Below are 20,977 nucleotides of genomic sequence, written 5' to 3'. Positions count from 1 at the left end.
ATCACAACTTGGTTGGAGACTGCCAGCTTCCTATTTTTTCCTCCCTTTTCCAACTCAGGATCAACCAGAGAGAGCCAACTATATTCCCAAATCAAACACACAAGATGCTTGTTTCTCCGTGCCAACCCCTCCAACAGAAGCACACCTGTGCCTTCCCTTTTGTCCACTCTGGGGCTCCCCCAATCCCTGGCCTGTCTGTGAGTCTCTGCCAAACACAAATGAGAGTGGCTGCCTCTCTTGCTGTAGCAAGCTCTGAATGAAAAACGTGTTTGTCTTCATCTGGATGGTCTTTGTTTCTTTCCACAAGGAAGTTGTATAGGCTGGCCTCACTTTGCACATCTGTAAAATGGGCATAATAGAAGGGTTTCGCTCACGGGTTGATTGTGAGGACTCAGTAAGGCATGAATGCGTGGGAAGCACTTAGCTCAATGCCTGGCACATAGTAGAGGCTCAAAAAATATTAACTGGGGGGCATGGCCAAGCCCAGCTGGAAGGCAGAGAAGCTGAAGCTGGTCTTGCTGAGGCCAGGGCATCTGGCTGACACTTTTTTTTTTTTAATTGAAGCTTAAGTGACATTCAATATTCTGTATATCATAGTGATCTGATATGTTTATACATTACAGTATGGTCCCCACAATAAGTCTAGTTACTGTCTGTCACCCTTCAAAGTCATTATAATATTTTTGACTATATTCCCCATGCTGTACGTTACATCCCCAGGACTCATTTACTTGATATTGGAAGTTTGTACCTCTTAGTTCCCTTCACCTCTGGCTGACACTTCTGTGGCCATTCCAGCAGGCTCTATCTCATTTCTCTGGTGGCCTTTTTTTTTTTTTTTTAAGATTTTTAAAATTTATTTGTCAGAAAGAGAGAGAGAGAACACAGGCAGGGGGAGCAGCAGGCTTACTGCAGAGCAGGGAGCCCGATGTGGGGCTCACTCTCAGGACCCTGATATCATGACCTGAGCCGAAGGCAGACGCTTAACGACTGAGCCACCCAGGTGTTCCTCTCTGGTGTCCTTTAAATGTGTCCGGAGAAAAAAGGCACTGGTCAAGATGATGACTGCTTGAGCACTTGAACTGTCCACCAAAAGTCCTGCCCTGCCTTTGTCTGGCCTTGCTCCAGAATGTGAACCATGCCCATGGATGGCCAGTCTTTTTTTTAAAGATTTATTTATTTATTGGAGAGGTGGGGTGGTGGCAGAGGGACAGAATCTTCAAGTAGACTCCCCGCTGAGCTCAGAGCCCCATGAGGGGCTTGATCTCATGACCCACGAGATCATGACCTGAGCCGAAATCAACAGTCGGACACTCAACTGACAGCCGCTCATGCGCTCCCTAGATGGCCAGTCTTATGCAATGACATGATACCCTCCTGCCCTGCTTCTGGACAGGCCACCAGCACAATGACACCGAGTCACCCACACTCTTTCTCAAGCTCTCTTGGGAGGGAGACATTCCGGAGATGGAGGGTGTTCTAGGAGCTGACCAGGGAGGGACTGGGTTCAGTTTGTGGCCATGTTAGGGCAACGTTGGCCTGCATTTGGGAGAACACCCCACTCCCAGCAAAACCTGTCATATGATTCATTAAAAGTGAGTTAAAAGCTCTTTCCTAAGCACACAGCTGGTATATTCTATCATAACCCAAGAGCAGAACAGGAAGGGAGCACTTGAGTCCTTGAAGCCAAGGGGTGGGAGAGAGAACGAGACACCTACCAGCTGTTCTCCATCCTGACTGGGCTTTGAATCAGCTGTGAAGCTTTAAATCCAGACTCCTGGGCCCCACCCCACATGCACTGACTCAGACTCTTGCCAGAATGCGGCCAGGAAATCAGCAGTCTTTTAAAAAGTTGCCCAAATCAGTGCACCCACTGTGGAAAACAGTATGGAGGCCCCTCAAAGAATTAAAACTAGAACCACCATATGATCCAGCAATTTCACCTCTGGGTATTTGTCCAAAGGAAAGGAAAACACTAACTTGAAGGTATGCACATCCCCACATTCGCTGCAGCCCTGTTCACAAAGGCCAAGATATGGACGCAACCTAAGTGTCCACAGATGGATGGATGGATGGATGGATGGATGGATGGATGGATAAAGAAAAGGTGATTCTATATATGCAATGGAACAACACTCAGCCATTAAAAAATCCTGCCATTTGTGACATGAACGGACCTTGAGGACACTATGTAAAGTGGAGTAAGTTGGGCAGGAAGAGACAAATACTGTATGATCTCCTTGATATGTGGAATCTTTTTTTTTTTATGTTCAATCAGTCAACACATAGTATGTCATTAGATTTTGATGTAGTGTTCAATGATTCATTAGTTGCGTGTAACATCCAGTGCTCATCACCACACAGACACATGAAAAAATGTTCAACATCACTCGGCATCAAGGAAATACAAATCAAAACCTCAGTGAGATACCACCTCACACCGGTCAGAATGGCCAAAATTAACAAGACAGGAAACAACAGATGTTGGCAAGGATGCGGCGAAAGGGAAACCCTCCTACACTGTTGGTGGGAATGCAAGCTGGTGCAGCCACTCTGGAAAACAGTGTGGAGGTTCCTCAAGACGTTAAAAATAGAGCTACCCTATGACCCAGCAATTGCACTACCAGGGATTTACCCCCAAAATACAGACATAGTGAAAAGAAAGGGCACCTGCACCCCAATTTCATAGCAGCAATGTCCACAATAGCCAAATTGTGGGATCTTTTCAAAAAAAAAAAAAATGAACTCCCAGATACAGAGAATGGATGGCTGGTTGCTGGAAGCAGGTGGGCTGGGGTGGGGGCACATGAAATGAGTGTGGGGGCAGATTTCCGGTTATAAGATGAATAATTCCTGGGGATCCCATGTACAGCACGGGAACTGGAGTTGATGAGACTGTATCGCATATTTGAAAGTCACTGAGAGAGTACAAAGTGCAAGGAAAGAACTGTAACTTTGTGTGGGGACGGATTTTAATTTATTAGGGTGATCATTTCACAATATATACATATATATATATGAGACTAATATGAGGTTATATGGTCTCAGTTGCTTCTGCTTTTCAGCTGGAGTGGAAAAATAAAGGTGGGGACATCATTATGTCTTATACTTATTCAAAGCCTTTGAACTTTCCGAGCTTCACCCCTTCCCTCCATGCCCTCCCCTCCTACCACTCTTTCCTCTCCTCTGCCCTGATTTTTCTTCTCTCCCCAACCAGCCAGCCTTCCTACTGGGCTCAGCAAGGCTCCAATCCATCTGCCAAGAGGACAATACTTCTTGGCAGCCCTGTAATGATGGAAGTCCCTGCCCCGCGGTCCCTGCCCCCAGCAGATCGGTTCTTCCAGAGAGGCATCTTCTTGGTCTTCTTCCCCATCCTCATTTCCTTCTTGGAAACAGACCTGCCTGGAAAGACTGGTTTGGCGGAGGGAGAGACATTTTGCCGTCAGAAGGGCTGGAATCCGCTTTGAGATCTTGCAAAGCTATTTGGTCCACAGAATCCTATGGCTTTGTTCCTCTGGGTTGAACCTCTCTATTGAGAGTTATCTTAACTTCCCAGAATGACAGGTCTGATTGTTTCCAGGAAACACCTTTGTTCTGACTCAAAGATTTCCTCCTCTTGAAGCTGTGGGGTGGGCTCACCGGCTCAGCACCCACAGGACAGCGAGAGGATCCCCCCCGAACGCTCAGCCTCCCCCCACCCCACTACCAGCTCCCCTTCCTCCTTGGCTCCCACCCAATCCCATCTGCCGCTCTGTTGCTGCTTCTTTGCCACGTTCGGATCATGCCTTTTTGGCCTCTATGTTTTCTGACTCCTAGAGAAAAGCTATCCTGTGACTGGCTTGCCCTAGAAATCGCAATCATTCTCCTGGCTTTCCAACTTCTGAGCAGTGAAAGCCCTACGGAATATGCGCTTCTTGGGCAGACCCTGGGGGTGTGGCCCGGTCACAGGAGCGCCCAGTGACCCTTTCTGAGGATCACCCGGAGAAATTTCTCGTAGGCCTCCAAATCAGGAAGAGCTGCCTTAAACCGAGTAAGCCACGATTTGTTTTGATGTTCAAGACATTGTGACTTATGGGGCTGATTGCATTTCCCTTTTCATAGCAGCTCTTTGAAAGCGCGCCAGTTCTTGAGGCCTTGACAGGTGCTGTACCTTATCTATCCAGCCATTATTTGCCCTTTGCTTTGATAGTCTCACTTGTATATAAGGGTACTTTTGGCTCCAGGACAAGCTAACCTTGAGTCCCTTTCTCAGGGGAAGGGGGGCAGGGGCAAGGATCCTAAAACACTCCGACGCAGAAGAGGGTACAGGCATGAGACAGACCTGGCTTTGTAACTTGGCTCTGCCACCTGCTAGCCGTGTGACCTTGAACAAACTACCTCCCCTCTTGGAATTTCAGGTCCCTTGGACGGAGAGGGGTGGCATGGTAAAACCTCCCTCACAGGACTGCTCTGGGGGTAAATGGAGTAACTGATAATGCACCAACAGAAAACAGGTTTGTCTTTTCCGATTCCAGGAACCATGTTTTTCTTTGCTTGACTCCACTCTGCGTCTATCAGACCCAAATTAGGATGGTGCCTACAGCCTGCAGGGAGCTGCCCAGCTCTGGGGAAACCCTCCACCCACACTGGGCCCCCTTCTGGCCTCTCCCTGATGTCCAGGACCATAGACATAGGGTGCATTTCCGTTTCACTCAACTTTGGTCTTGTTTGTCCACCATGTATCTGCAGAGTTTTGGGCGGTGCTAAATGTAATATTTGTTACAAAATGGATTCCAGATTCTGTGTCAAAAGCTTGTGAAGAGGGGCGCCTGGGTGGCTCAGTTGGTTAAGCGACTGCCTTCCGCTCAGGTCATGATCCTGGAGTCCCGGGATCGAGTCCCGCATTGGGCTCCCTGCTCAGTGGGGAGTCTGCTTCTCCCTCTGACCCTCCCCCCTCTCATGTGCTCTCTCTCTCTCTCTCAAATAAATAAATAAATAAATAATCTTTAAAAAAAAAAAAAAAAGCTTGTGAAGAGGGGCGCCTGGGTGGCTCAGTCATTAAGCATCTGCCTTCGGCCCAAGTCATGATCCTGGGGTCCTGGGATCGAGCACCGCATTGGGCTCCCTCCTCAGCGGGAAGCCTGCTTCTCCCTCTCCCACTCCCCCTGCTTGTGTTCCTTCTCTCGCTGTGTCTCTCTCTGTCAAATAAATAAATAAAATCTTTAAATAAAAAAAAAAAGCTTGTGAAGACAAGGATCCTTCCTGGCTCCTTGATGATGAGTTGCAGGGGAAGGGGAAGGGTGCAAATGGAGAATAACCAGCATGTTGTCCTTCAAGGCTAAGTGCAAAGGTCACTTTCTTTAAAGGAAAACTCTTCCGACCCCTTGGCTTCATTCAGATTCCGTCGATGTACGTTCCTGAAGCTCCCTATGCTTCTTCTTCAAAGTACACACCCCAGGTATAATTCACAATTTATTGGGTAATTGTTTTCTGCTTGATGTCTACTCCCTCCACTAGAACATACATGGCAGGGACCTTATCTGTCTCATCTACTTTTGCATCTCAGCATCTAGGACAGTGAGGAGAACAAAAAAATCATCTGTTGGGGCCCCTGGGTGTCTCAGTCGGTTAAGCATCTGCCTTCGGCTCCAGTCGTGATCCCAGGGTCTCGGGATCAAGCCCCCTGAGTCGGGCTCCCTGCTCAATGGGGAGCCTGCTTCTCCCTCTGCTGTGCACTTTCTCACACACACACTCTCTCTCTCATAAATAAATAAAATCTTTAAAAAAAAATCTGTTGAATGAATGAGTCAGTGAAGGAATGAAGGGAAAGAACTCACCGTCCAAGAAGGCAGCCAGGCAAGCTGATGTGTGTGGAAAGTGGCAGCTATAATTCAACTCTGTACAATGTGGAGTCAGAGGACAGCCACCCGATCCAGCTCCGAAGGAAGGACGGAGGAAGGCTTCCCTCAATAGGTGACATGGGTCATAGACCCGGAGGGTGGAGTCTTTGCAGACACAAAGTGGGGCATTCTGCCCCTAGCAGAAGGATATTCTGTTGCAACCCGTAAGTCCACACACAGTGGATACTAGCAGTCCCCAGCCCACATCCCCTTGGCACCCACCCTTCGGTTCCCACCATTTTCTCCATCCTCCATTTTCTCCCTCCACCTCAGGTCCTCCACCCGAGGTCCAAGTACCCAAGGTCAGTGGCCCTTGGAGGTGGAGGATGAATGGCCCAGCTCCCTGTGCTCAATTGCAGTGACTCTGACTTACATCTAAAAGTCTGCAGTGGGATCCAGCCCTGGTTGCCGGCAGTGGTAACCTGCTCTATAAGGCACCCTTTCCTCACTGGCTACCTTCCCTTCTCTGGCTGAGTCCCCCACACCTCTGCTGGTATTTCTTGTGATCTCCTCCAAAATATATTGTTTGCCCTCGAATCCTTGCCTCAGGATCTTCTTCTGGGAGAACCCAGTCAGCTCGGGCTGCCATAACGAAATACCACAGACTGGGGTTTTAAACAACAGACATCTATTTCTTACAGTTCTGGGGCTAGAAGGCCAAGGTCAAGGTGTCAGGGGAGCTGGATTCTCCTGAGGCTTCTCTTCTGGGCATGCAGGTGGCCACCTCCTCACTGTGACTCCAAATGGCCTTTTCTTTGTGTGCACACATTCCTGGTATCTCTTCCTCTTCTTATAAGAACATCAATCCTATTGGATCAGGGCTCCACCCTTGACCTTAATTACCTCTTTAATGGTCTTATCTCCAAATACAGTTAACGTTGCGGATTAGGGAACACAATTCAGTCTATCATGAGGGGAACGGGGAGAGGCAACTCAGCTAAGGAAGGTGGGCCTAGAGAGACAAGCCAGAAGAGTGACAACAAAACAGTAGGCCTGATTCTGGAAGTGTGTCCAGAGTAGTGGGAAATGCAGATTACAGTCCACAACTTGGGAACCATATGGGACTCAGGGTTCTGAGAGATCCATACACACATGGTAGGAGCCCAACCAGCAGGCTGGAGGGAGGCAGGAGCTGCCTTCAACCATAGGGAAGAGGCTGGGGGGACTAGAGCAGGATCCAGGATTCACTAATTTATCCACCATATTGTTTCCTTCTCCTTCACTAATTTACTGAAATACAGAAAAGTACATAAATCCGTAGAGTACAGCTCAATGAATTGCCACAAGATAAAAAGGTGCACCAGTACCCTGATCAAGGAACAAAATGTATCAGCCCCCCACAGAGCTCCCCGTGGACCTCCCTTCCACTTGCTCTCTCAAAGGTAACCACCATTCTGACCACCATCATTATGGGTTAGCTCTGATTGTTTGGTACTTTATGCACATGGGATCCTACAATATTTTTCTTTCATATCTGGCTTCTTTTCCTCAGCATAATACATGTAATTATAGTCCATTCTCATTGTTATATGGTGGATGACATTTAATAAACCACAATTCATTTTCCCTTCTACCACTGACAGATACTTGCGCGATTTAGTTTGGGGTTATTATGAACAATGTCTTTCAGCAATTACACGTACACATTTCTGATCAGTATAATTATATTACTAGGTGTGGAATTGCCAGATTATAGAGAACATGTACGTTCAACGTTAGTAAATCTTACCCATTGTTTGCCACTCCCACTGTGGTATGTTTTCCGGGACCATGCCCTTACCGGCTCTTGGTATTTTCCATCTTTTTCGTGTTAGCCATTCTTGTGGGTGCATGAGCAGTATCATATTGTGGTTTAAATTTGCATTTCTCTGAGGACTAATAGAACCAGGCCTCTTTCATTCATCATTTGGGTTTCCTCCTTCATAAAGTGTTCAAGTTTCAGCCATTTCTCTATTATGTCATCTTTCTTTTTTTAATTTATAGTTTCTTTTATATTCTGAATTCTAGCCCTTTTACAGATACATGTTGTATTAGTTTCTTAGAGCCTCCGTAACAAATTACCCCAAACTGGGTGGCTTAAAACAATGGATGTTTGTTCTCTCATGGTTCTAGAGGCTGAATGTCTGAAATCGAGGTGTTGGCAGGGCCGTGCTCCCTCCGAAGGTTCTAGGGAAGAATTCTTCCTCCCCTCGTCCTAGCATGTGGTGGCTCCCGGCACTCTTTAGTGCTCCTGGCTTGGGGCTGCATCACACCAATCTCTGGCTCTGTCCTCACATGGCCTTCTCCCTCCCTGAGTGTCTCTGTGTCTCTTCACATGGCCTCCTTATAAGGACACCAGTCACTGGATTTAGAGCTGAAAGGGAAACAACTCTTCTGCTTTATGTCTACTCACTACAACAGTCCACTGTCAATGCTTCGCTTTGGATGCCAGATGTGGGTTTTCCTCACCCCAAGCAATTCTCAGACACCAGCTGGGCACCCTGCTATGTGACGTAGTCCTGAACCTATCTACCGGCAGATTGCTTCAGATGCCACAGGTTAAGGGCTCAGACCTACAAGACTACCCTCCCCCACTTCAGCTGCCAATTGCAAGTCCAGGTCATCACTTGCTTCTGACCTGCCGGCAGTCAATTGGAGGTTCCCATGACCCCCTCCTCAGGATTGATGATTTGCTAGAGCAGCTCACAGAGCTTAGGAAAACTAGATTTATTCACTAGATTACCAATTGATTCTAAAGGATACAACCTAGGAACAGCCTTTGGAAGAGATGCAGAAGGCAAGGTATGGAGAAGGGTGCTGAGCGTCCAAGCCCTCTGGATGGGGGTGGGCGCCCCACCCTCTTAGCACCTCCACATGTTCAACAACCCAAAAGCCCTCTGAACCCTGTCCTTTGGGGATTTGGGGGAGGCTTCATTATGTAGGCATAATTAATTAAGTCACTGGCCACTGGGGATTAATTCAACCTCCAGCTCCTCTCCCCTCTCCAGAGATTTGGGGTGAGGGGGGCTGAAGTTGCTTCCCCCCGGTAACTACCTCCCTCCTTGTGGTTTTATCTAAGGGCTTTTCAAAAAATCGCTGCATTAACATCAACACAGGTGTGGTTGGAAGGGGCTGGTTGTGTGTAATAAGATGCTCCTTTCATCTTTTTTTTTTTAGATTTTTTTTTTTTTTTTTGACAGAGAGAGACACAGCGAGAGAGGGAACACAAGCAGGGGGAGTGGGAGAGGGAGAAGCAGGCTTCCCGCCGAGCAGGGAGCCCGATGCGGGGCTCGATCCCAGGACCCTGGGACCATGACCCAAGCCAAAGGCAGACGCTTAATGACTGAGCCACCCAGGCGCCCTGCTCCTTTCATCTTTATTGCTCTGGAGCTATTTCAAGAACTGAGGACAAAAGACCAAATATTAGAAACAAAAGATGCTCCCATTGCTTTCCCAGCTTAGAAAATTACACAGGTTTGGAGGACCTGGGTGGTGCAGTCAGCTTAGCATCTGACTCTTGGTTTCAGCTTAGGTGGTGATCTCAGGGTTGTGGGATTGAACCCCTGCGTCGGTCTCTGCACTCAGCAAGGAGTCTGCTTAAGACTCTCTCTCCCTCTCCTTCTGCCCCTCACTCTCTCTCTCTCTCTAAAATAAATTTAAAGAAAGAAAGAAAGTTAGAAAGGTTTTAGGAGCTGTGTGCCAAGGGTTGTAGGCCAAATATATATTTCTTATTATAAACCACAATATCACAAGAGCCTATCCCAATCCAGTATGACCTCCGCTTAACTAATTACAGCTGCAAAGACCCTGTTTTCCAAATAAGATCACATTCCAAAGTTCTGGGTTGACATGAATTTTGGGGAGACACTCTTCAACCTAGTATAGACATATTGCAAAAATCTACCCAACCCCCCAACTTTTCACTCTCTTGTTGGTGCCTTTTAATGAATAAAAGTTCCAAATTCTAACTACAGTCCAACTGATCAACTATCAGCCCCTGTGGTTAGTGTTTATTGTGTCCCATTTACGAAACCCTTAGGTCCCCAGCACACTGTAGCTGTTGAAGCAGGAACTGGTGTGTGAAGGTGGTGTCATTAGGATGGTGTGGGGCAAATTGAAGGCATGGGTGGGGAGGCTTAACCTGAAAGAGAGAATGTTCTTATTATGTTCAAGGACAAACATAATAATGGTAGCAGGTGCTGTTGGGGCCCCACTCAGATCCCCTTATCACTTACTTCTGTGAATCAAAGGCTGCTAATTGAGGACACCTGCCCTGCTGAGGGCTGTTACCCTGATCACAGAGCATTCTCAGCCTGCTCCTAGGACAAGACGGAGATGTGGGATGCAGCCCTCAACCAATGAAATGAAGAGAGGTGGAGGGTTAATATCCCCACTTCCTCACCCCACAGTAGGGCCAACTCAGGTTTGTTCTGCACAGGTCCCCGAGCCCCTCAGAGCTACCAAGCTTCCGCTGCCCATGGCAGTAACCTGCTTGATCACCCACCCCCATGTTGGTGCCCTCCCTTCCCTACCTCCTGTCCGCTCTCCCCGACTGGGGTCTTCTGGAATTACCACCTTCACTAATTGCTTACGCTGGGGTCCTTGTCTCAGCACCTGTTTTAGGGGAACCCAACCTAAAACAATGGTCTTCAAATCTGCCCAAACCTCAATTTGCTCAATTTCCAAAATTAGGCATTTTTGAACAGAGTAGAAGCAATGGAAATATAGATTTCAGCCAAATTTTAAAAAGAACCTAAAAGAATTTTGTCAAAGTCAGAGCCATCTTGAGTTGAGACAAGGTCAACAGTGAGGTGAGTTCAGAACCATAGTCAGAATAGTCTGGATGACTGAGGTGTTGGGGGGGGCGGTGCTGTTTTAAAGGGTCCCAGTTAGCTCTGAAAAATCCTATGGTTCTAGATGGCTAGTGGATTTTTTTTTTTTGTCTTAAACTCAAATTTTTAAAGCCCGAGGGGGGCATTCTCAGGGGGTGGATACAGATCTGAAAGTCCCGCTCTACCCTTCCCTAAGACTCGGTGAAATTCACTGGCCCACTCTAGAATACGCTTTCTCCATTTTAGTCAGATCTGGCTAAAATGTAGATTCCTCGCTGTCTCTCCCAAAGAGCCTGACCCAGGAGGTACAAAGCAGGTACAGAGAATATTACCGTTTTTTGTTTTTTGTTTTTTCCAGGCTCCAGGCAATTGTGATGTTCTGTCAGGTTTGGGACCCTCTAAACCAGATGAGATAAGCTCTAAGTGCCCCCAAGCAGCTCTAGCACCAAGGGCCGAGTGATGCGTGGCACTGAGAAGATAGGACGGGCACATGCCAGAGCATTGTTCTTGAACATTCATTGTTATGATCAGGCTGCTCTATGCTCATGTCCTGAGACAGTCCATGCCTCACCAAGAGATAAGCAATGTTGGGGCACCTGGGTGGCTCAGTCGGTTGAGGGTCTGATTTTGGCTCAGGTCATGATCCCGGAGTCCCAGGATTGAGCCCCACCAGGATTGAGCCCCAGGACTGAGCCCCTACTCAGCAGGGAGTCTGCTTCTCCCTCTAACCCCTCCGCCCTCTGACCTCCCCCCTCTGACCCTCCCCCTCTCATGCTCTCTCTCTCTCAAATAAATAAGTAAAATCTTTAAAAAAGAGAGAGAGAGAAGCAATGTTTAAAAAGCAAAGAAAGCTGGGGCGCCTGGGTGGCTCAGTCGTTGGGTGTCTGCCTTCGGCTCAGGTCATGATCCCAGGGTCCTGGGGTCGAGCCCCGCATCGGGCTCCCTGCTCCACGGGAAGCCTGCTTCTCCCTCTCCCACTCCCCCTGCTTGTGTTCCCTTTCTCGCTGTGTCTCTCTCTGTCAAATTATTAACATCTAAAAAAATAAAAAGCAAAGAAAGCTTTGGTCGAGAGCTAGAAATCAACCAGGACATCAGTTGTGTTCTAAGGCATTTTAAGTCAGTTCTGGAGAACTACTATTTCATTTCCTCTGCTTTGGCTTCTTAAACAAAGCAGAGGACGAAAAACACCCCGACAGAAACTACCAATGGTGTGCTGGCCCCTCCCCTTCCCTCAGATGACATTTATTTTCTTTCCAATCTTCTTCCAAAGGTATCAGGTTGCTCTTCCACTCTAGGGTCACAAGAGCTGCTCTTGTTCTCAGCCACAAATTTCTCCAGAATTCTCTTCAGAGCCAACTTAGCCCTATAAAAAGGGGGTCGGGTGGAGTCAGGAGGAATTTGGGAGAAAGCTGTGAAGGGCCCAGCTTGCAGCGCCATGAAGAGCTTTCCTGTTGGCTTTCTTGTTCTCCTGATCTTCATCCTGAGTGTCCATCATGGAGTTGCCAGACGTATGGAGCTGTCCCACTCCCTTCCCTGGTGCAGGCTGGGAGTAGAAGCAAAGGGTCACCTCCCAGCTCCTTCCTCTCCCTGTTTTTTTTAGGTGGCAGTGATGTGGCCAAGTTCTGCTGCTTCCAATATAGCCACAAGATCCTTCCCTGGAAGTGGGTGCATTCCTATAAATTCACCAGGAACAGCTGCTCCCAGCAGGCTGTGATGTGAGTATTTCTTGTTTGGACTTTCAGGGTCGCCACCAGCCATGTAAGTGCCTGGGCGCTGGGCCACAGTGCCAAGACGAGGTTCAGGATGGGACTCTGGTAACTTGGGTTGTCACCCTGCCTCTGCCACTGAGTGGGACCCTGGAGCCTTGGTTTCCTAACTTTCATACCATGTGCCAAGCAATGTGCTAAGTGCTGGGTATAAAAGGGAGAACAGACAGTCCTTATAGACCTTACATCTTAGCATAAGAAAAGGCTGTTAAAGGTGTTTGCGTAAAATAGATAATGCAATGAAGAGAGAGAGCAGGAGGGAATTTGTTGTAGGGGAGGCAGAATTTTATCTCTGCCCTCTTAGGGGCTCTGGCTGAGCCTGAGAAGGAAATTGATGTAAGACAGATTAACAGCAAAAAAACAAAAAACAAAAAAACCCACAAATTTTTACATGTACACGGGAGCCCCCATAGGAAAATGAAGACCCAAAGAAGTGGCAAAACCCAAATACTTTTATGCTAGCTTGAACAGAAAGAGTTGATTGTGGAAATGTGACTAAAATCTATAGGATAGGCTATACGGGATAGTAAGACTTACCTTAACAAGGTCTCTTTGTAAAGATTTCTCTTGGCCTTGACTTCCTATCTCTGGTGATAGGAATATTTCTTTTCTCCTGGTACAGGAGGATATTTTTCAAATGGGAATTCTATCTCCTGCTTTCAGGGGGAAAAGAGGAGGTCAGAACACCCTTCTTGCACCTGCTGGGGTTTTTTTTTGTTTTTTTTTTTAAGTGTCTTTAGCTCAAAATAATCCTTCTGCCAAAGTGGCATATTTTTGGGGGGCATATTCTGCTTCCCTTCATCATAGTCACACGAGGACCTAAGTTGGTGCGAGGAAGGTCTCCCAGAGGAGTGACATGTGCACTGAGACCCCCAAGGATAAGTGGGAGTGGCCTTGTTCCAAAGTGGAGCAAGGATGTGCCGCAGAGAGCAGCAGGTGTGTGGGAAGAACATGTCGCTGACAAACAGGTAGACAGGAGCCAAGTCGTGCCAGGCTCTTCAGTAGTGGGAGAGAGAACACAGAGCCCCTGGCAGGACTAAATGAGATATCACATGCAAAGTCTTTGGCATTGTGCCTGCACAGAACACTTGTTTGGCAAATGGAAGCTATCTTTAAATGCAAATACACAGGGAAGGGCTGGTTGCTGCTCCCAAGGGCATGGGGTTCCTGAACATCAGAGAATGGTGCAGAAGCGGGGAGAATGGGCTCCAGTGGCAGACCTGAATGTCATTGTTTTGAGACAGTTAGGAATAGGAAAGGGACGCTCAAGTGCCTAATTGTGGCGGGGGCGGGGGGCGTGCACACTCCGGGGCTCAGAATCTTCTCCTTTGTGTCTTGATTTAAAGCTTTCTGGGGCTTTTAAGATGTCAACATGTAACATCTGGCAAAGAGTCCTGAGCTGGGCTCAAAGCAGTGGCTCCGTCACTTGCAAGCTATGTGACCTTGGGCAAGTCAAGCTTCCTCATTTGTAAAGGAAAGGCGAGAGGCCAACATCGGTTATCAATCACTATATGACGGACTGCCCCAAAACTTAGTGGCTTAATACAACAATGATCCCTTTCTGATCTCTGTGGGACAGGATTTGCAACGGGGTTTGGCCGGATGGTTCTGGCTTGGCATCTGTCCTGGGGGTAGAGTCAGATGGAGCTGGAGTTGTTGAAGCTGGTGGCATCTCCCTTCGGGGCCTTTCTGTGTGGTGTCTCTGTTGGGCCAGTTTGGGCTTCAGTGTGGTGTGGTTACCTGGAGTGGTGGGCCTCCTTACAAGCTGGTTCAAAGCTCCAGCCTAAGTGCCCCTGTGAACCAGGCAGAAGTTCCATAACCTTCTATGATTTAGCCTATGAGGTCACACAGCATCACCTCTGCCTTGATCTACTGGTCGACCAGTCCCTAAGGCTGGCCTTAATTTGAAGGGAGGGGACACAAATCCCCATCTTTTAATGGGAGTGATGTCAAAGAAATTTCAAAGGTTCACAAAGCCCTGCCTCTCCCCCATTTTCCCATCGTTTTGGCTCTTCTCTCCAGCATGGGGCCAGCCTGAGAGCCCCGTAAATACCACTCCAGGCTGGAGCATCCCCGACCTAGGCTCTCAGCACAGCTGAGGCTAGAGGACACTCAGGGGTATCAAGCAATGACCCCCACTCTTCATGAGTGCACAGTGTCGTAAGGAATGCAGGAATCCTATATATACAGCCAGGGCCAATAACCCATGATAATGTGAGTAAGAATTGAGCAGCACAACAGGCTTTGATCTCATGTTATTACTTGAAGACTTGATGTGCTATGATTCCATGAATTAAAAATAATAAAGACTTTTGGGGGGTCAAGCTGATGTTCTAAAATGGATGGTGGGCATAGCATGTGAATGATATCTCAATAAAGTGTCTATGTTAAAACAAAAGAATTAAGAGGCATGGTACAGGTTACATGCTTTGGACTAAAGCTGTTGGAAATGATTTCCTGGGGGAGGTGGGCCTGGGAGCATGGGCTCCAGTGGAAAACAGGGCAGAGGGGAAAGCAAGGACCAGAAGCAGAAGCAGAAACTGTAACAGGTGCAGCGAGGCAAGAGAAAGTGAGTCAAGGGGCTGCCCCCACCCAATTTCCATCTCTACAGGAGACAAAAGTTCTCAGTATTGACTGTCAGCTTCTCTTTTCCAGATTCACTACCAAAAAAGGCCATAAAGTCTGTGCACAGCCAAAGGAAAAATGGGTGCAAAGATACATCACTTTACTCAGAGAGCAGCAGCTATCCTAACTGCTCTTGACCCTGCTTGTCCTTGGTGAAACCTGGAGATTTTCTTCAGCAGAAGCCTCTGTGGGACTGAGGAGGAGGAGAGGCTTATAATAAAGATTGCTCCATTAAGATTTGATTTGCTCCTAAACATTCTTATTCAGTAAAACCTGAGTCTTCTTCAAAGCAAAGAAACGGAGTCAATATTTTTGGCTGGTTCCCTGCCCCAGCACTGGTATGGAATTCTTCCTATGTTTTTGTGCCAAAAAAAAAAAAAAAAAAAAAAAAAGCCAGGGAAAGTTCGATATATTTTGGCAAAATGCCCATCAAATGTTTTCACATTATTTAGAGACGTAAGTTTATGTTATTTGGAAAATTAAATTCTGTGCAACCCCTCATGGCCTGTTGGTGCTGGGTAAATAAAATGCCTCCATATCTGGCAGTGTTTTCTCATAACGTGTCAATCAATAAACATAAAAATCGAGGCACCCAGGTGGCTCAGTCAGCTGAGCGTCTGACTCTTGATTGTGGCTCAGGTCATGGTCTCAGGGTTGTGAGATCGAGCCCCCCTAAACCAGGGTCCACGCTCAGCAGGGAATCTGCTTGAGATTCTCTCTTTCCCTCTCCCTCTACCCCGCCCCCCCCACAAAAGATAGATAAATAAATAAATAAAATCTTTGGAAAATGTATTATCTATCCACCATCAAACTTAAACAACAGAGCTTAGGGAACAGCAATTGAGGTAATTCTGGAATAGTAGAGAAACCAAACTAGAGGGAACCATGGGCAGGTCGGGAGAACAAAGGAGAACGTCCTTCTACAGAGGAAAGGAGGAAGTTGGGAAGGGTTGTTTCGAACAAAAGTTCATTGGAGGAAAATGAGAGCTGGAAGTGTCTGTGGTTACCCGGCAGAGAGGACATCTCCCTTCTTTCTGCTGGTCTATGTGAGTGGTGGTGCATGAGCGCTCTCTCTTCATGGCTTCCCCACTCCATTTTTTTTTTTTAATTTAAGTAGGCTCCATGCCCAATGTGGGGCTTGAACTCACGACCCCAAGATTAAGAGTCGCATGCTTTACCTACTGAGCCAGCCCAGTGTCCCAGTCCCTGCTCCATTTTTTTAAGATTTTTATTTATTTATTGACAGAGAGAGAGAGTGATAGAGAGAGAGCATGAGAGGGAGGAGGGTCAGAGGGAGAAGCAGACTCCCTGCTGAGCGGGGAGCCCGATGCGGGACTCGATCCCGGGACTCCAGGGTCATGACCTGAGTCGAAGGCAGTCGCTTAACCAACCGAGCCACCCAGGCACCCACCCTGCTCCATTTCTGATGAATGAGGTTTCCTTTATTCATTTTCACATTCCCCCCTTTTGATCAAGATCTTTTCTTGAAATCATCACTGTTTAAGAGTCAGACTTTCTGTATTTAGTGGGTTTGTCCTTCAGGGTCAGGAAGGACCTTTCCCAATTGTCATGTTGCATGTCAAAGGGAAAGTGCATAGCAAATGGAAGCCATTTAAGACTAGGTTTGAGTAACAAGGAAGGGCAAGAGAAAGAACTCTCGGGTATTTCCCATCTCTATCTTATCAAGGTTTTAAATGCCTAAGGTCATCTTGAACCTTGAGCCAACATCACCCACTGGGTTCGTCATTTCTACAAAGGTTTGACGGGCAATGGTTACAAGGCTTAAAAATGATTGTACAAAACAAACAAGGAGCAGAATAATAAACCCAAGGGTGCCTGGGTGGCTCAGTCAATTAGGTATCTGCCTTTGGCTCTGGTTATGATCTTGGGGTCCTGGGATCAAGCCCTACGTCAGGCTCCCTGCTCAGCAGGGAGTCTGCTTCTCCCTCTCCCTCTGCCCCTCCCCTGTTTGTGCTCTCTCTCTCTCAAAAAAATACATAAAATCTTAAAAATAAATAAATAAATAAACCCAGTTTATATAATGGTCCTGAATCAGGAGGCCAAACCTGAAGGTTACCAGCTAAATAGATCAAAAGACCAGGGTTCAGTTAGGCCAGGTTTTCTCCTAGCCTGAAATTAAAAAAAACTGTTCTAAATTCCAGAGGTTGGGGCACCTGGATAGCTCAGTTGGTTAAGCACCTGACTCCTGATTTCAGCTCAGGTCATGATCTCAGGATCTGAGATCAAGCCCCCGTCTGCTGGGTGTGAAGCATAGAGCCTACTTAGGAGGATTCTCTCTTTCTCCCTCTCTCTCTCTCTCTCTCTCTCTCTCTCTCTCTCCCTGTGCCCTGCCTCTCCCGCCCCCATAAGCATATGCACAGGCTCTCTCTCCCTCTTGCCCAAATAAATAAATAAATAAATAAATAAATAAATAAATAAATAAATAAATCCAGAGTTGCAGCCCTTTAGCAATGGCCTGGGAGATAACGGATAATGGTGTTATCTTTCCAGGCCAATGCCAGAGTCCAGGAAAGAAAGGGAAGAAGAAAGGATTTCATGTTCAAGTATCTTGGGCCGAAGGGGCCTACACTGATATCAGCTACTTCTCTTCCCAGTCATTTGATGCAGAGGGTCTCCAGCGTTCATTTGTATAAGACCAGCCATCAGGTGAGTTTAGCTGGGAGATCTGTACCCAAGCTTCAGGTCCCTGCAGTGAGGAGGACCTCGCATAGTCTTTTTCAAGGAGGTTCAAGGGCAGTCTTTGTTCCTAGGGATGCCAACTCAGAAGGGGGGAATAAAATTGGAAATGTTATTTTGGAGAGTCATGGCCGGATATTTAAGGAAACTAGAAGAATTCAGGGTCCAGTCTAATTTACAGGCCTCTCACAAAACCTCAGAGACAATTAACAGGATTAGAATCTAATATTGACAAAGGTACAAAAATCCTCATGTTTTTTTCCCAGATAATCACAGTGAAATGGATTCATTTGATTCAGTTTGGCCTGGTTATTTACAAAAGTGTAGCAAGAATAGCAACTGACCATATAAACTCTTATAAGACTGCTTTGCTGAAACTTTTTAACTTTTAAAAGTTAAGTTAGTGCCACTTAATGTATGTTACCAAAAAAGTAAATATATCTACCCCAGACTAGATGTAGTATTTTTTGTATAATTGGATTTCCTAATACTGATATTTGTCATCCCTGCAGAAAGTGTATTGGTTTTTTAAAAAAGAAAGTATATTTGAAAATAAAGTCAGATGGAAAATTCATTTTTAAAATTCCCGTTTTGTCAGTTTCTCTGATAAAAAAGATGGCCCGTGTCACCTGTTTTTGGCCCCACATATCCCAGTACCCCCTCCCCAGAGCTGAGCTAAATAAATAGGAATTTGGTTTCATGCCTGAGGCACTTAGACACTTCAGAAGGTGGCATGACCTGTCTCACCTGGATTGCAGGGCCTGGCTCTAGTTCATGTGCTCTTTTTCCATTGAACTTATGCAATCCCTTAAAGCTGTCTGGTCATATCTGAATCTATGCACATCTCTCTTAAAAATGACAATCCAGTTAAAATCTTGGTAATATAACTAATATTTTAAATTGTGTTCTGTTTCAAGGAGAACAGATTTTCATTGATCTTATGCAAATAACTACTTATATTACCATGCGAAAATGAACTCAAGAGTTTCCAAATTCTGGGGGGATCAGGTAGGGAGAGAAAGACAAATGTTTCATTTTGGTTTACAAAGGCACATTTTACCAAATTGATATAAAACATAGCTAGCTTAAGAGGAAAGGTGTCGTCATATCTAGAAAGCAAAAGTTAAAGAACCAGCAGCATTTTAAACAAAAAGACATAGAAATTCTAATCATTCTTGTCAGTTCATTCAGCCCCATTTATTAGTTTTTGCTGTTTGAATCCAGGTTTTCCATTAGTTCTGGAAACTCTTACCCAATTTTGTGATCTCAATTCAATTTTATGATCAGTTTTATGATCTCAGTTATCAGAAATCTGTACTTTGTTGGAGCTCTTTCCATGAATCACATTTGTGGGTATACTTTTGCAAAAAGCCCCAGAGTAGGGTGCCTGGGTGGCTCAGATGGTTAAGCGTCTGCCTTCGGCTCAGGGTCCTGGGATCGAGTCCTGCATCAGGCTCCCTGCTCCTTGGGAGCCTGCTTCTCCCTCTCCCTCTCTCTCTCTCTCATGAATAAATAAATAAAATCTTAAAAAAAAAAAAAAAAAGCACCAGAGTAAAATAATAACTGGAAATGACCAAAGACTTAGAAATGTCCATTATTTTTTATAATGTTTTTAAGTTTTATTTGTTTAAGTAATCTCTACACCCAGCATGGGGCTCCAACTCACAACTCTGAGATCAAGAGTCAGATGCTCTTCTGATTATGCCAACCAGGTACCCCTAGAAATGTCCATTATTAAAGATCTGATGAGAGTTCATTACAATGGAATTGACAAGGAAACGTGGTTATTTCTATAACATACAACTTTTTAAGATAATAACCGGAATTAGGACTGGTGATATAATACCAAGACATACCAGATTTCCTGGAATTTCATATAATTTCTGGAATATTAATATTAATAACATTTACCTATACAATATAACCTAACAAGGTTTATCATTACCTATTTGACAATGCTTTCCATGTAATTTAACATATCAAATAAGCCTAATTAGTTTAACATCTCCATTTTTAGAAGGAGTAGAACAAATCCTTTGAGATGTTCCAGAGACCCTCTAGAACATCCCAAAGTTAACTCAAGGTCAAAAAGACTATATATATATATACACACACACACACACACACACACACATATATATATTAGATAATGCTGCCATAAACATAGGGATGCATATATCTTTTCCAATTAGTGTTTTTGTTTTCCTTGGGTAAGTACCCAGAAGTGCAATTACTGAATCATATGGTACCGCTATTTTTAGTTTTTGGAGGAAACTCCATACTGATTTTTATAGAGGCAGCAAGAATTCACATTCCACCAACAGTGCACAGGGTTTCCTTTGCTCCATATCCTTGCCAACATTTATTATTTCTTGTCTTTTTGATACTGGTCATTCTGATTGGTGTGAGATGATATCTATTGTGGTTTTGATTCGCATTTCCATGATGATTAGTGATGTTGAGCATCTTTTCACATGTTTATTGGCCATCTGTATGTCTTGTTTGGAAAAATGCCTATTCAGGTCCTCTGCCCATTTTTAAATCAGATTATTTGTTTTTTTGTGTGTTGAGTTGCAGAAGTTTGTGTGTGTGTGTTTTTTTTTAAGTAGGCTCCACATCCAAAGTGGGGCTCGAACTCATGACCCTGATATCAAGAGTTGTATGCTCCACTGACTGAGTCAGCCAGGTGCCCCAAGTTGTATAAATTCTTTATATATTTTGGATATTAACATCTTATAGGATATATCATTTGCAAATATCTTCTCCCACTCAGTAGATTGCCTTCTCATTTTGTTGATGGTTTCTTTTGTTAATGCAAAAGCTTTTAGTTTGATGTAGTCCTAACTGTTTATTTTTGCTTTTGCTGCCTTTCCTTTGATGTCAAATCCAGAAACTCATCACCAAGACTGATGTCAAGGAGCTTATTGCCTATGTTTTCTTCTAGGAATGTTACAGTTTCAGGTCTTATGTTCAAGTCTTTAAATCATTGAGTTTATTTTTGGGTCTGGTGGAAGACAGTGGTCCAGTTTCATCCTTTTGCATGTGTCTGTCCAGTTTTCCCAACACCGTTACTTATGGAAGAGATTGTCCTTTCTTCATTGTATATTTTTTGCTCCTTTGTCATAAATTAATTGCCCATATAAGTGTGGCTTCATTTCTTGGCCCTCCATTCTGTTTCATTGATCTATGTGTATGTTTT

The 20,977-nt window shown here is 45.6% G+C and overlaps 1 protein-coding gene across 1 annotated transcript; it reads left to right on the top strand.

Annotated features, from left to right (window-relative positions):
• The first annotated feature begins 12,125 nt into the window (after positions 1 to 12,125).
• On the top strand, positions 12,126 to 15,667 carry CCL26 (C-C motif chemokine ligand 26). The gene is made up of 3 exons (XM_045875563.3): positions 12,126 to 12,198; positions 12,291 to 12,405; positions 15,112 to 15,667. The coding sequence occupies exons 1-3, from the start codon at positions 12,126 to 12,128 to the stop codon at positions 15,206 to 15,208; spliced, it is 285 nt and encodes a 94-aa protein (XP_045731519.1). The 3' UTR covers positions 15,209 to 15,667.
• Positions 15,668 to 20,977: the final 5,310 nt, after the last annotated feature.

The sequence above is a fragment of the Mirounga angustirostris genome, unplaced genomic scaffold (genome assembly GCF_029215605.1).
Source record: "Mirounga angustirostris isolate CCGP_5_RB_7025 unplaced genomic scaffold, mMirAng1.0.hap1 SCAF_5, whole genome shotgun sequence".
NCBI lineage: Eukaryota > Metazoa > Chordata > Mammalia > Carnivora > Phocidae > Mirounga > Mirounga angustirostris.
Note: the sequence above shows the minus strand (reverse complement) of the source record. Positions and strands in the feature narration are given on the sequence as shown.